At 34.1% G+C, this 12,457-nt stretch overlaps 1 protein-coding gene across 1 annotated transcript; it reads left to right on the plus strand.

Annotated features, from left to right (window-relative positions):
- The first annotated feature begins 4,092 nt into the window (after positions 1-4,092).
- Positions 4,093-10,475, plus strand: LOC105129749 (Ankyrin repeat family protein with DHHC zinc finger domain-containing protein). Its single transcript, XM_011031950.1, has 13 exons — positions 4,093-4,519; positions 4,657-4,797; positions 4,925-5,037; positions 5,350-5,429; positions 6,284-6,447; positions 7,502-7,640; positions 7,725-7,824; positions 8,301-8,358; positions 8,630-8,707; positions 8,797-8,895; positions 9,372-9,450; positions 9,599-9,747; positions 10,062-10,475. The coding sequence occupies exons 1-13, from the start codon at positions 4,286-4,288 to the stop codon at positions 10,248-10,250; spliced, it is 1,623 nt and encodes a 540-aa protein (XP_011030252.1). The 5' UTR covers positions 4,093-4,285; the 3' UTR covers positions 10,251-10,475.
- Positions 10,476-12,457: the final 1,982 nt, after the last annotated feature.

The following is a 12,457-nucleotide window of genomic DNA, read 5'->3' on the forward strand; positions in this document are numbered from 1 at the left end:
TCAGTAGCCGATACCTGTAAAAAACTCTTTTTAATGGATGTAGAGACTCTTTTATAGTAAAGTCAATGACTTTATAAAGAGAGAAAGTGTAATAATATTATAAAGAGAGATGCTTTGAAAATACATATACAGTAGAGAATGAAAAGATTATGAACATTTAACTTGAAGAATTCATGATTTATTTATAATTCATGAAGCTTATCCTTTTATGGAGAGGAAGGGCCGAAGTGTAATTTTACCTTTATGATATTTTGAGTTATATTTTACTCAAAATAATTTGTATTGGACCAATATAAAATACTAAAGGATCCATGTGGGGTCCTAAAAAAATCCATGATGAATGTTGGACTTAGGCCCATTAGAGGTGAGAAATAGGTCCAAACACATTGCTTCGATTCAAGCACGTTAGGCTCTCGAGCCCGAGCATGTAGGGTTTGGGTATGAATGCTTGAGCCCATAGGGGTGCACACCCATGTTGGGCGTAATAGCACACCTAGTAGGCGTGCACCTTGCATAGGCTTAGGTATAGGTGATCTTTTCAGTTCGCTTCGGTTTTTATAAAAAAAATAACCAAACCGATTTTTATTTAAAAAACCAAACCGAAACTGGTTCAAACCTACTAGTTTTGGTTTGGTTATTTTATAATAAAAATCAGTTCAAAATGACCAGTTTCGGTTTGGCTCGGTTTTTTCTGGTATTTTTCAGTTTGGGTTCGGTTCTGTTCGGTTTTTTAGGTTCCAGGCTTATAAAACTAAATTGATCGGTTTTTTAAAAAATTCTAACTAGTTTAATCATTTTTTTTTCACGATTCAATTTTTTCAATTAATTTTTTTTGGTTTTCTCGGTTTAATTGGTTTTTTAGTTTTTTTGCTCACCTCTAAATTTAGGCTTCTTACTTGAGCTCATGTCCTTTAAGGAGTTGGGCTTCTCATTGGGCCCCTTGCTATATTTTATCCTTAGGATATTAAGCCTGAGTTCAAAAGATATTCTTGTTCGGTCTATTTTAGAAAGGAATTAAGATCTATTTTGTGGATTTTTAAATCTTTTTATTTGAATGCATTAATATCTTATTTAATCATTCCCATAGATCACCACCATCAATTCAACATTATTCCATTATCGTTGTTTTTTTTTTCATTTAACTTATTGAACATCATAAATTATTTATCATGTAAAACATTTCATCCATTCATGAAAAAAATTACACAAAACATATGCCTCCTAAATGTATTTTTTAATATAAAATATAAGTACTTTTTTCATTACTTGATTTCTCTGCTGATGAGGGTATGTTTGCTACAAGGATAAAACATATGAAAAGCTACTCCGTTTGTATATGTTTGGAATGGTAGCTATTTTTTTTATCATATTTAAATAAAATTGATTTTTTTTTTAAATTTAGAACTTACTATTATTTATAATTTTTCTAACTCATATGAGATATCCTTGCAATTTCATTTACTAAATGTGTATAAAAAAATGAAAATGAAAGTTGAATTATAGAAAAATCACATAAGCATAAAAAATTCTCTCTTACCTCATTCACAAGCCAACACATAACCCTCATTTGAGGCTTAAGTTTTAGGTTTTTATGAAGTATTTTTTAAAAAAATATATTAAAATAATATTTTATTTTATTTTATTTTTAATTTCAATATATTAAAATAATTTAAAAAACTAGTTGTGACACGACCAAAAAATTGATGTCTTCTTCCAATTGCAGGAGTGTCAAAATAATAAATAACCCGGCAAGACCAGGATCGAACCACAAGGAGGTTAATTGTATAAATTATATATAACAATAATACAATAACAACAACAATAGTAACAATAATAATAAAAATAAAAATAATAGTAGTAGTAATAGTAATAATAATAATAATAAAAGAAAAAGAAAACATTGATAAGAACTTTGAGATGAAAGATTAATGTAAGTATTCAACAATGATAACAATAACGTCAAGGTTAGAAGATACACTAATGGTATGTCAAACAAGTATAATATAAACTCTTATTATTCAATTGGAAACCACACACAAAGGAGGTTCCAATCAGATGATAAATTATTAACATGATTACACTAGTCATCTTATTTGATTAATGCTAATACTTGTAAATCTCGTCAGGCATTCATGATTGTAACTTATGTTAACAACAAATCAAGTTCCTTTCATAACTCGAGTGTCGGTTATACCATACAGTATGGGCTATGAAAAATGTCAAGCATTTGTTGTACCAAGTGTTATACAACATAAATCTAGATTAATCATTTAACAAGCAAAGTATTAAAGAGTGAACAAGATAACAAATACAAAACATGTTAGTATCAAACATTAAAGTCCATATTGAGTTTACATTACACTTATTTTTACACCATTAGTGTAACCTTTTCACCTTGACATAATAAACTTAGCTAAACATAATGAAAGAGAGAAAAATAAATAAATAAAATAAAAACATAAATAAGATAAAAGTTAACTAAGTAAATGAAAGGAAATAAAAAGCATAAACTTAATATTAATGAAAGTAAAATATAAGCAATACAAAAAATATAAAGAGAGAAAGCAAGAGCATGATCTTGATCTAGAAACCAAGATGTCTAAATGCATGACAAATGCCTCCTTTTATAGGCCAAAATTGAAAACTATTGATTTGATGACTAATTGATGAGTGGGTGACCAACTTTTGACTTGGTGACAATTCTTATCTTCTCTTATCTGCCTAAAACATCATTGATAATGTCATAATTGGAACTACTTAAAAACATGAAAGTTGTAGGGAATTATTTTAGCTTTCCAGGAAAAAAAATGGAGGTCATTTGGACTTCTAAAACTTCAGATATGGGCCAAACATTGAACAATACTCGGGATACAAGACAGATTCGAATTTCTTTGTTATTGCTATAATTTGGACTTGAAAATGACTTTTTTAAATCTTGAGCTCTATATGAAACTTGTAGGTCTATGTCTTACCTTTCTATATATAAAAAGTATATCTAAATCTGAGATCTACAACTCTAGATATGACCCAATTACCGAATAGTGTTCCGGGTTGGACTGCACCAACATCTCTTTTCTAAGTTTGACCATCTTTTTGTCCTTTCAATTTCAGTTTTTAAACTTATCAATCAATTCTTTTATTTATGTGATAAGCCTGCATTTAAAATAAAAATCCACCACAAATTAAATGTATATTATATTATTAGATATGTTATTATAAAACAAGCTTTAGTTAAGGAGTTATTAATACTTCAAGTGCAAAATGACGATATAAAACCTTGATAAAAATATACTTTTAAATATTAATTAAGTTATTTTTCATCACTCACTTTCCCTTTCAATTGCACTTCGTTATCTTCTCAAAATCATTACTAGTTTCCTATAAAATATTATTTGGAAATATAGTTAAAATTATGTTTTTTAAAAATTTATTTTTTATTTTTAAAAATTATTTTGATATATTGATGTTAAAAGTAATTTTTTAAATAAAATAAAATAAAATATTATTTTAATATATTTTCAAATAAAAAATACTTTAAAATGTAACAAAATTACATTTTCAAAGAAATCCAAAAAATTAAAGAGTCTGTACTCTTCTAAGTAAAAATACAGATTTTAAAGTAAAGTAACATTTCACTCAACCATATTTTTATCACTGTAATAACACAACTCAACATGTATATATTTTTATATTATTAAATTATTTTTTATGTCAATTAAATTTTTTTCTCAAACAATCTTAAAAACTCACCTTCATATTGAAAACAATTTAACAATATTTTTATATTATTAAATTATTTTTTTATGTCAATTAAATTATTTTTTAAACACTCTTAAAAACTCACCCTCTAGCATATGCAATATAATTTAACAATATTTTTAGGCGCTGTAAGCTGGAAAGAGGGTGCAAATCTTCTACACTAATCCACACTCTTGAATTTATTCTACATACGATATTATATATTTCGAAGTAAACAACATTAATTCCAAATTCAAAATTTTAAAATCTGCTCAAGGACAATTACAAACCGTCGGATTTTTGATCGGACGACCAAGAACAGAACAACCTAGTTATTTAATAAACACAACTTTTCCCATCACTGGGTCAATTTTGGCGCGTTAAAAACCTAGGTAAACCTAATTATCATCCCCTGAACAGGAGCAACTATGCGTTGCTGTCATTTCCGAGATCAAATCGGGAACCATAAACCCTAAATCCCCAATCTTAGAAACCCTAATTTATTTATCAAATCCAAAATTAAACCCTAAAGCTCTGATATTCTCCAATGGCATCTTCAGAGATCGAGATAGTTTCATCAGAATCCAAACAAATCCCAAACGGCTCCGCGGTCAACGTGATCGATGTTTTCTCTGCTTCTGCTTACGGTGATCTCGATAAATTACGCAAATTTGTCGAAGAAGATAAAGCTTCTCTCTCTAACCCTGACGGTAATGGTTATTACGCTCTTCAATGGGCCTCTCTTAACAATTTCCCCGACGTTGCCCAATACATAATTGAGGTATTGCAAGAGTAAATTTTTCATTTTTTTTATTTAAATTGATGTAATTAGTGGGTATGTGTTCAGTGTATAATTGCATTTGATTGGTGTTTTTACTATTATTATTTTTTGGTAATCTCATTTGTATGTTTTTGAAGCACGGGGGAGATGTAAATCAAAGTGATAATGTGAGGCAAACAGCACTGCATTGGGCGGCAGTTAGAGGTTCAATTGCGGTGGCAGATGTGCTTTTGCAGAATGGAGGACGAGTGGAAGCAGCTGATGTTAACGGGTATCGGGTAAAAATGTTTTGCATTTTGTTATTATCCTGCTTTAGTACTGTTCGGCTGATATTTTTGTGACTGATTTTAGGCAGTATTCTGATTTTTTTTGTATTATTTTAATGTATGCCAATTTGTGCTGTAGGCAGTTCATGTAGCTGCTCAGTACGGACAAACAGGCTTTTTGAATCACATTGGAGCAAAATATGGTGCTGATTTTGATGCAGTTGATAATGAAGGGAGGAGCCCTCTTCATTGGTATGTTTTAGGGATATGGTGTGGGGAGTTTATATTTAAAACCTACAGCTCTTTGTTCTGGTGATGTATGTCAATGATATAGTGCTAGTTGAATTGGTTTGTGTGTGCGTGTGTATGCAAACAGATAAGACGAGATCTGTTTGTAACTGAAATTCTAGTTTTGCAAACAGTAATTTTAGTGTCAAAGAGATAATAAGTTTTAACGGTATTTCCTGACTTAGCAACTTAAAGTTAATGGTGTCATGTGGAGAATATTTCTATTGAAAATGTGTGAACTAGTGGAAAACTTATTTTTGTGCTATAATGAACCAGGGCTGCTTATAAGGGTTATGCAGATACAATTAGACTACTTCTATTTCGAGACGCATACCAAGGGAGACAAGATCGAGAAGGTATTGTCAGAACACCGTAGAATCCTATCTTGTAATTCTTCATCTCCTTTGGAATTCACCTAGTATTGGCTGTGATGATCACTATTTTACTCAGTTGTCATGTGCTTGCTCTCTCAAATTTCTTATTATTTCCTTCTAGGACAATTTTGTGAATTTAACAAATATTATTTGCTCAAGTATATATTCCAGTGGAAAGAAATAGTCAGGGACATCAAAAAAATGAAATGATGAACATGTTTTTCAAGTCAGCAGGAGCATGTTCCCGAGAAGGAAAACAGGAAGCAATTACGTACTTGTCATTCAATATGCTAATTATACATGGTCTCTAAATGATAAACCAAGACGTGGATCCTTTTAATAAATATATCTGGAGATGAGTTTTGCAGGTTTAATATAGACAAACACATTTCTATTCTGATATACTCACAGGCTGAGGATAGCTGCAATGATTCCTCACAATTGTTGTCAAAGTTTTGTAGAAGAGGGGGAGTGGAGCTAAGTTGAAGGACATAATTTTGTCACATGCAGTTGTTGGAGTTCTGGAACTGTCATTGCACTCAAACTTTATTGTTCGCTTTATGGTTCTTGGTATATTCATATTTTAAGATTTAATGGTATATGATTTATGGAATCAAGGCCATTAGTAGTGTAATATAGAAAAAATACTATATCACCTTTTTTTTCTCGGCAATTAAAAACTATACCACATATTCATGAAGATTAATAACTTATGTTAAATTCCTTAGAATTGTATCCCATTTTGGCATTTTCAATTTTATTACTCTTGACAATAATCAACCATTTTACTATACATCTATAGAACCGTGCTGACGTTTAATGACCAATTGTATCAGGTTGTACCCCTTTACACTGGGCTGCATTAAGGGGAAATATAGAGGCATGCACTATTCTTGTACATGCTGGCACAAAGCAGGAACTTGCTGTGAAAGATAAAGCTGGATTTACTCCTGCTCAGATTGCATCTGATAAAGGTCATCGGCATATCGCCCTTTTCCTCGTACGTACTTTATAACGATGTTACCATCGGTAGAATGGTATGCAGATGACTTTAAACCAATACCTGCCAATGTGAGCATCTATAAGGATGAGAGACCTATTGGTGTCCTATTGGGGAAAATGGTCTGATTCAGCCATCTATGAATTTTTTTATTTTTTTGTGGTGAACTTTAGGAGATAACATGCTGTGATTTTCTATGGTGAAAGTTGGAAGTTTTTGGGATTTGCTTGCACTTGGTTCTCATAAGTCTTAACCCTCCTAAATGTCAACTTTTGCATGTTACTGAACAAAATATGCAGAACATTTTGTTATGGTGGATATTGGGAATAAATTGCTGTGATTGATCATGGTGAAATTGGGATGAGTTGCTGGAATTTGCTTGCACTTAGTTGTTATGAGTCTTAACCCTCTTAAATATTAACTTAACCATGTTACTGAACAATGTATCTTGCAGTTGAAAATTTTGTGCTGTGTTGCATTATACTGGAGGAGTCATCTAGTAGTTTGAATCATTGCACCGCCTTCTTTGATGTCCTTTCTTTATTTTATTCTCTTTGAGAGGAAGTGCCAGACACCTTTTGAAGTGTCTTGTGCATTACTGTCTTTGGTCTAATTACTGTACGAGGATGGACCTATACAAACCATACATTATTTTTTTTCATAAGGTGAGATCATGTCATGTCTATTGTGTATTGACATTTTGTGGTGGGGCTATAATTTTTTGAGGAAAAGGCAAGCAGAGATGAAAGAATTCACCACCAATCTGAGTAATTCAATTTTTTTCATGAAAGATAGAAGTCTTTTTGGCTCAATGGGTGACTTTATATCTGCACAGATGTCTTGAAAATGATTATTAATAGAATGTCATTTGCTATAGCTATTGAATTGGTACATTTAAAACACTTTCTTTCTGTTTGTCTTAAATTCAGTGTTGTTAATCAACTGCTGTCTGAGATTTAGTTTCACCATGTTCTGAAAGATTGTGTCTTTAGAGCATCTAGATCTTAAAAAATAATGGGAAAGTTTTCATATATTTTCTCTTGATTTTATTCAGTCAAATGCACAGCGGGCGCAAAGCAACCGCTGGAAAGACAAAATTCGTAGTGGGAAGATGGGAGATGTTGGTCTTGCTCCTATCTTGTTGTCCATTATACTCATTCTCATCTTCCTCTTCATCAACTCAGTTATTGCAGGTAAATGAGTTGTTGTACTTCAATTTTATGTCGCGATGGGCATAAATTCTGTTCTAATTGTGATTCACCTCGCTTGCATGGTAGCTCCAAACCTTCCAAAGGTAACTGCTGTTGTTGGAATTTGGGGATGGACTGCTCTTTCTCTAGCTTTTGTTTCGATTATTATGTTCTACAGGTGCAGTAGGTAATATCTCTCTGCTACTAATACTGGTTGGGTTTTGCTTGGAATATTTGTTTCTTTTGTGGATTTTGTAGAGCCATAAAAATGTAGTTGGCTTTGACTTTTGCTGCTGATACCTTGAACTTGGTTTCCTTCCCAATGCAGTCAGCATGCATATTTTGCTTTCCAAGATCCTCCACATCTTTAACATTCTGCTGATCAAATCTTTGTGATCTCAAGATGTTATTAACAAAATACGTTCTGTGAAATTAACCCTTATGCTCGGCATCCTTTGCTGAAGCATTAACCTGAAGTTTGCTGCAGACTGTCTATTTAACTATCCTGTTTAAAAGCTAAATTGCAGTTACACTGGAATCTGCTTGTTTAAATTTGTGGTTTTTCAACTTGCAAACACTTATCATAGAATGTACGCTGCTACCCTTTCACTTCCTCAAAATTTTTATTCCAGAAATTACTTGTTTCATGTTCTTTCTCTGCAGTAAAGACCCGGGTTTTATCAAAAGACTTGGAGACTTGAATAAAGATACTGATTCAGAGGTATGCAGTATCTCTGTTTAATTTTTTTGTCATTGTTCGTTTAGTAAAGTGTTTTGTCTACTGAAGGTCTATTGCTAGTTTATGGTAACTGTTAGCTAGGCAAAAAATTGAATTGGTCTGCTTACTGTATTCCCCTTTTGGTGGGCTGGCTTTTGTTACCAGTTGGTCAATGGTTACAAGATTATGGTCAAAGCTGTCCAAATCCATGGCTAGGTTCATTTCTATCATTTTTTCACTCTCTTTTTGATGATCATTACCTGATGTTTTGCAGGATCCCTTGTTGAATATTGATTTGAACAACTCCTCGGTATGGACAGGGAATTGGTCTCAGCTTTGCCCTACATGCAAGGTCAAGTAGTTGGACCTTTAATTTTCTAATTTTTATGTTTAAGATGGTTGAAATGCTATCTCAACTAAAGTATTCAATTAACTTTTCAGATAATAAGACCTGTTCGCAGTAAGCACTGCCCTACGTGCAAACGCTGCGTAGAGCAGTTTGACCATCATTGCCCATGGATATCTAATTGTGTTGGCAAGGTGAGAAATTAAGCTTTACTGTTTCAGTCCCGGTAATTATGGCATATAATTTGGATTTATGAGATGCCTTTTATTGGAATCTCTGATTGAAATATTTGGTTTCTCTGTATGATGTCATTTGCTTGGATATCTATAACAAATAAGGCCACTTGATGTCTCTTCGCTTATCTTAATACAGCCTTTGGAAATACCACAAGTGATGTCACTAATTCATCATACAATACTTTGTGACATAATTATTCTACAATCCAAAGATGACAAGAAAGTCTATGAACTTTTGTTCTCTGGGTGTATGCCCATTTTCAATCATTAGGATCTCTTATAGTAGTTATTAGAAGAGCCCTTCAATGTTATCTCTCCATTCTGTACATTTTTGGCTAATCGGCAAGTAAGATGCTTTGCACGGCTTTGCACTGAAGTATAATTTCCTTGTCTCTTCATTACCTCATCAGTTGTCTTCATTGTGTATCTTGCAGAGGAACAAACGAGACTTTTTCATCTTTATATGCTTGGCAACTTCAGCATCATTTCTTGCTGGCATCATCGCAGTTCAAAGTGCGTGGGTTGCTAGAAATTTACTTTTAATTCTTTCCTGTTGGGTGAAAGGCAACTCATCTCCAATTTCTTGGATTCTTTTATTTTGCTATTCCATATCTGTTATTTCATTGCGGAGTTTGTGACTGCCATTTCTGTTTCATGACAGGGGTTTGGAAAGCTGCACAGTCATTGCATATTGAAGAAAGTTGGATTCGTTATGTGGTAGTTCATCATCCTGGTGTTGTTGCATTTTTGGTGTTGGACGTGATTGTTTTTATTGCTGCCACTACTTTAACAACAGCTCAGGCATCTCAGGTAATGGACTAAAACCCTGTTTGCTAGCAAAGTTTGTCTTTGCCTATTAGTGCTTTTGCCGTGGGCTGAAGACATGTCAGTCGCATTCTTCAATTGCCACTGTTGCTCAAAGTTTTGGCAGACATAATAATTAAACTATTATGGATACTACAATTGGTTTGGGATGAGACTTTTTCAATTTTTCTTTTTTTCCTTGTCTTGTGATTTGTGTTTTTGGGGTGGGAGAAGATGAATTGATTATTGCTCGTGCATTATTGGAAACTAGTTTGGGTTGAAGTTTCAAGTGTAATGGAGACTTTTCATGGATATTACAGATAGCTCGGAATATCACAACCAATGAACTTGCGAATGCTATTCGTTATGGGTATCTTCGTGGTCCAGATGGGCGTTTCCGAAACCCCTATAACCATGGGTGCCGAAAGAACTGTGCAGATTTCCTTGTTCAGGGTTACACAGATGATAATGAGATTGCTTGGCCACCATTGCAGCAGGTTGCCAGTTAGCAGTAATGCAAAGATACGCAGCAGGGCCAGTTGAGACTGATTAAGTGCTTTGCAAGCATCTTAGTTTCCGATGATACTTGGTTAAACTATCATTGCAGATAGCAAGATCCTTGTTCAGCTGTAGCTGCCATTCATGTTATATAAATTTGGTGATAGAGATGGAAGAATGTACATTCAATGCCATGAATTCGATAAGAAATGAAATACTGCCCCTTTTCTTTTTTATCCTTTTTGTTATGTTAATGTCGTCGACTTATTTAGGAGTTCTTGATAATAGGTTATTCCCCAATCCTAACACTGCGAATCTACTGCACTAACAAATCGAACTGTCTTAGTTTAATGAACCTGGTCCATCTTAACAGACTTGGCGAAGTTGATTCCTCATTTGTCTCCCGAATTACTACAACCTCGAAATAAAATTCCCTGAACCTTGATAAAAGTAGCAGGTTTGGTGACAGCAAAACATTAATTGTCCTCGACCCTTTTATCAAAGAATGATAGTCAGTTGCGCAGTTATGGCATCCACGATATTCAGACTTTGTCATAGTTACTCTGAAAAACCGTAAACCAGACGAATCAGATGCACTACTTGGTCGGTATTGATGATATTGACGACGGAATTTGAACGTAGGAGCGTTAAGTTAGTGGGAGCAGGCCTTTTCTCCTCTATAGCCATGGCTTCTGCCCTCTCTATTATAAGTAACTATATATTTCAATGGATTTTGCGTATATTTCTCTCTCTCTGGACTAATTGGCATAATGGAGGTCTTGGCTGTGCATTTATGCTATAGCTAACTTGCAGACAGATGAAATAAAAGAGCGTGTCCACAGTCAAATGAATCTCTCGTCCCAGCAGAATTAGTTGAACAATATGCAACGGTAAAGCTTTTGAAAAAGAGCGACAAGCAAAGTAAAGTGTGGAAATCAAGGGAAGAAAATGAAACAGAATTGCATCTGTCTAATAGAGTTCATGCCAACCAGCATAGATGAAATATAGAAAAGCAAGAGAAGTTTTCGATTCTCCCTCAACCATTGTTGTCAGCCCGACGAGTGATCTAGACGAGTTAATGCAGGACCTAGGTGACCTAGGGTCTTGGCTGGGTTTTACAAAGAAAAAACCGGAGTTGCAATTAATTCAGTCAAACCCGAGTGACTTGTATATCAACCTGATGTAACCCATGTAAGACCTGACTTTTCTTCTTCTTAATATACGATGTTTTGTCCCTACTTCCCTTTCATCCCTTACTTTTCTTCCCCCTCCTAGTTCATTCTTCATTTCTTCTTCGATCTCACCTCCACAACTAGCTCTAGCTGATTGGGAAAACTGGGGTTGATTGGGAAAACCCGGATGATCTGAGACATAGGTACTTGGTTGGGTTAATTCCTTGACATGGTTTAATAACCATGCCAGGAAACTCTTAACACTCGTTCGTATAATCCAAGAACTGGGCTCGCCATACTGTTTTATCACCTATCTGTTAAAAATATAACCAATGGTCATTTTCTTCTATCACCTATCAGTGAAATCAATTCTCGAGTTACTCCCAAGTTTTTGCTTGTTCTTGAGCGTGTGGCAGCTCCATCTCCTTGAATACTTCCTTGTATCAAACAAAACCACTCGCTCGTAGTCTCAGTACCTGTCTAATGGATCATCATCGTCTTTTTTATGAAATCCAGGCCAAATGAGAGCTACATTCTAGAAAGTGAAGGAGTGCTGCCAATGTCCCTCTCCAAGCTTCTCTTCAGCTCATACCAGAGGCTGCACTTTATAACAACGATGCATAACTCTGGCATCAAACCGAAACCCTTTGCCCCAGCATTATCATCGTGTAATATGTATTTAAATCCCAATTCATTGCTGTCGTTGTTATAGTTTATGATTTCCATCAGAAACTGCTACTTCCTTTAGTTCTTCATGGTAATGCTGGTGGGCTTGGGAATAAAAGCAGGGCAACTAAGTAAAAAGCACCGTGATTTTGAAACACACCTGAATCGTCAGAGCGACTTTAACAGGCAACCTTATCAGTATTCTTCCAAAACTTTCACAAGATATATAGCTATAGTTTGACATCTTCTCCGACTCTCCCTCCTCTAGCTTCTGCCTTTTGGTAGAAAACCTAGTCTTCTTCAGATGGCTATTCTCTGCCAAGTCTTCTGGATCTCTTAAAAGAAATGTTTGTGTAACTATGTATCTGTGTGTGTTTTTA

The sequence above is a fragment of the Populus euphratica genome, unplaced genomic scaffold (genome assembly GCF_000495115.2).
Source record: "Populus euphratica unplaced genomic scaffold, PopEup_1.0 scaffold34.1, whole genome shotgun sequence".
NCBI classification, from domain to species: domain Eukaryota; kingdom Viridiplantae; phylum Streptophyta; class Magnoliopsida; order Malpighiales; family Salicaceae; genus Populus; species Populus euphratica.

Bases quoted from the DNA above. Each gene is read 5' to 3' on its own strand.
- LOC105129749 (XM_011031950.1), top strand. From the start codon at position 4,286: ATGGCATCTTCAGAGATCGAGATAGTTTCATCAGAATCCAAACAAATC. The intron at 7,641-7,724 runs GTAAATGAGTTG...CTTGCATGGTAG, and splicing joins CATCAACTCAGTTATTGCAG to CTCCAAACCTTCCAAAGGTA. The intron at 9,451-9,598 runs GTGCGTGGGTTG...GTTTCATGACAG, and splicing joins TGGCATCATCGCAGTTCAAA to GGGTTTGGAAAGCTGCACAG.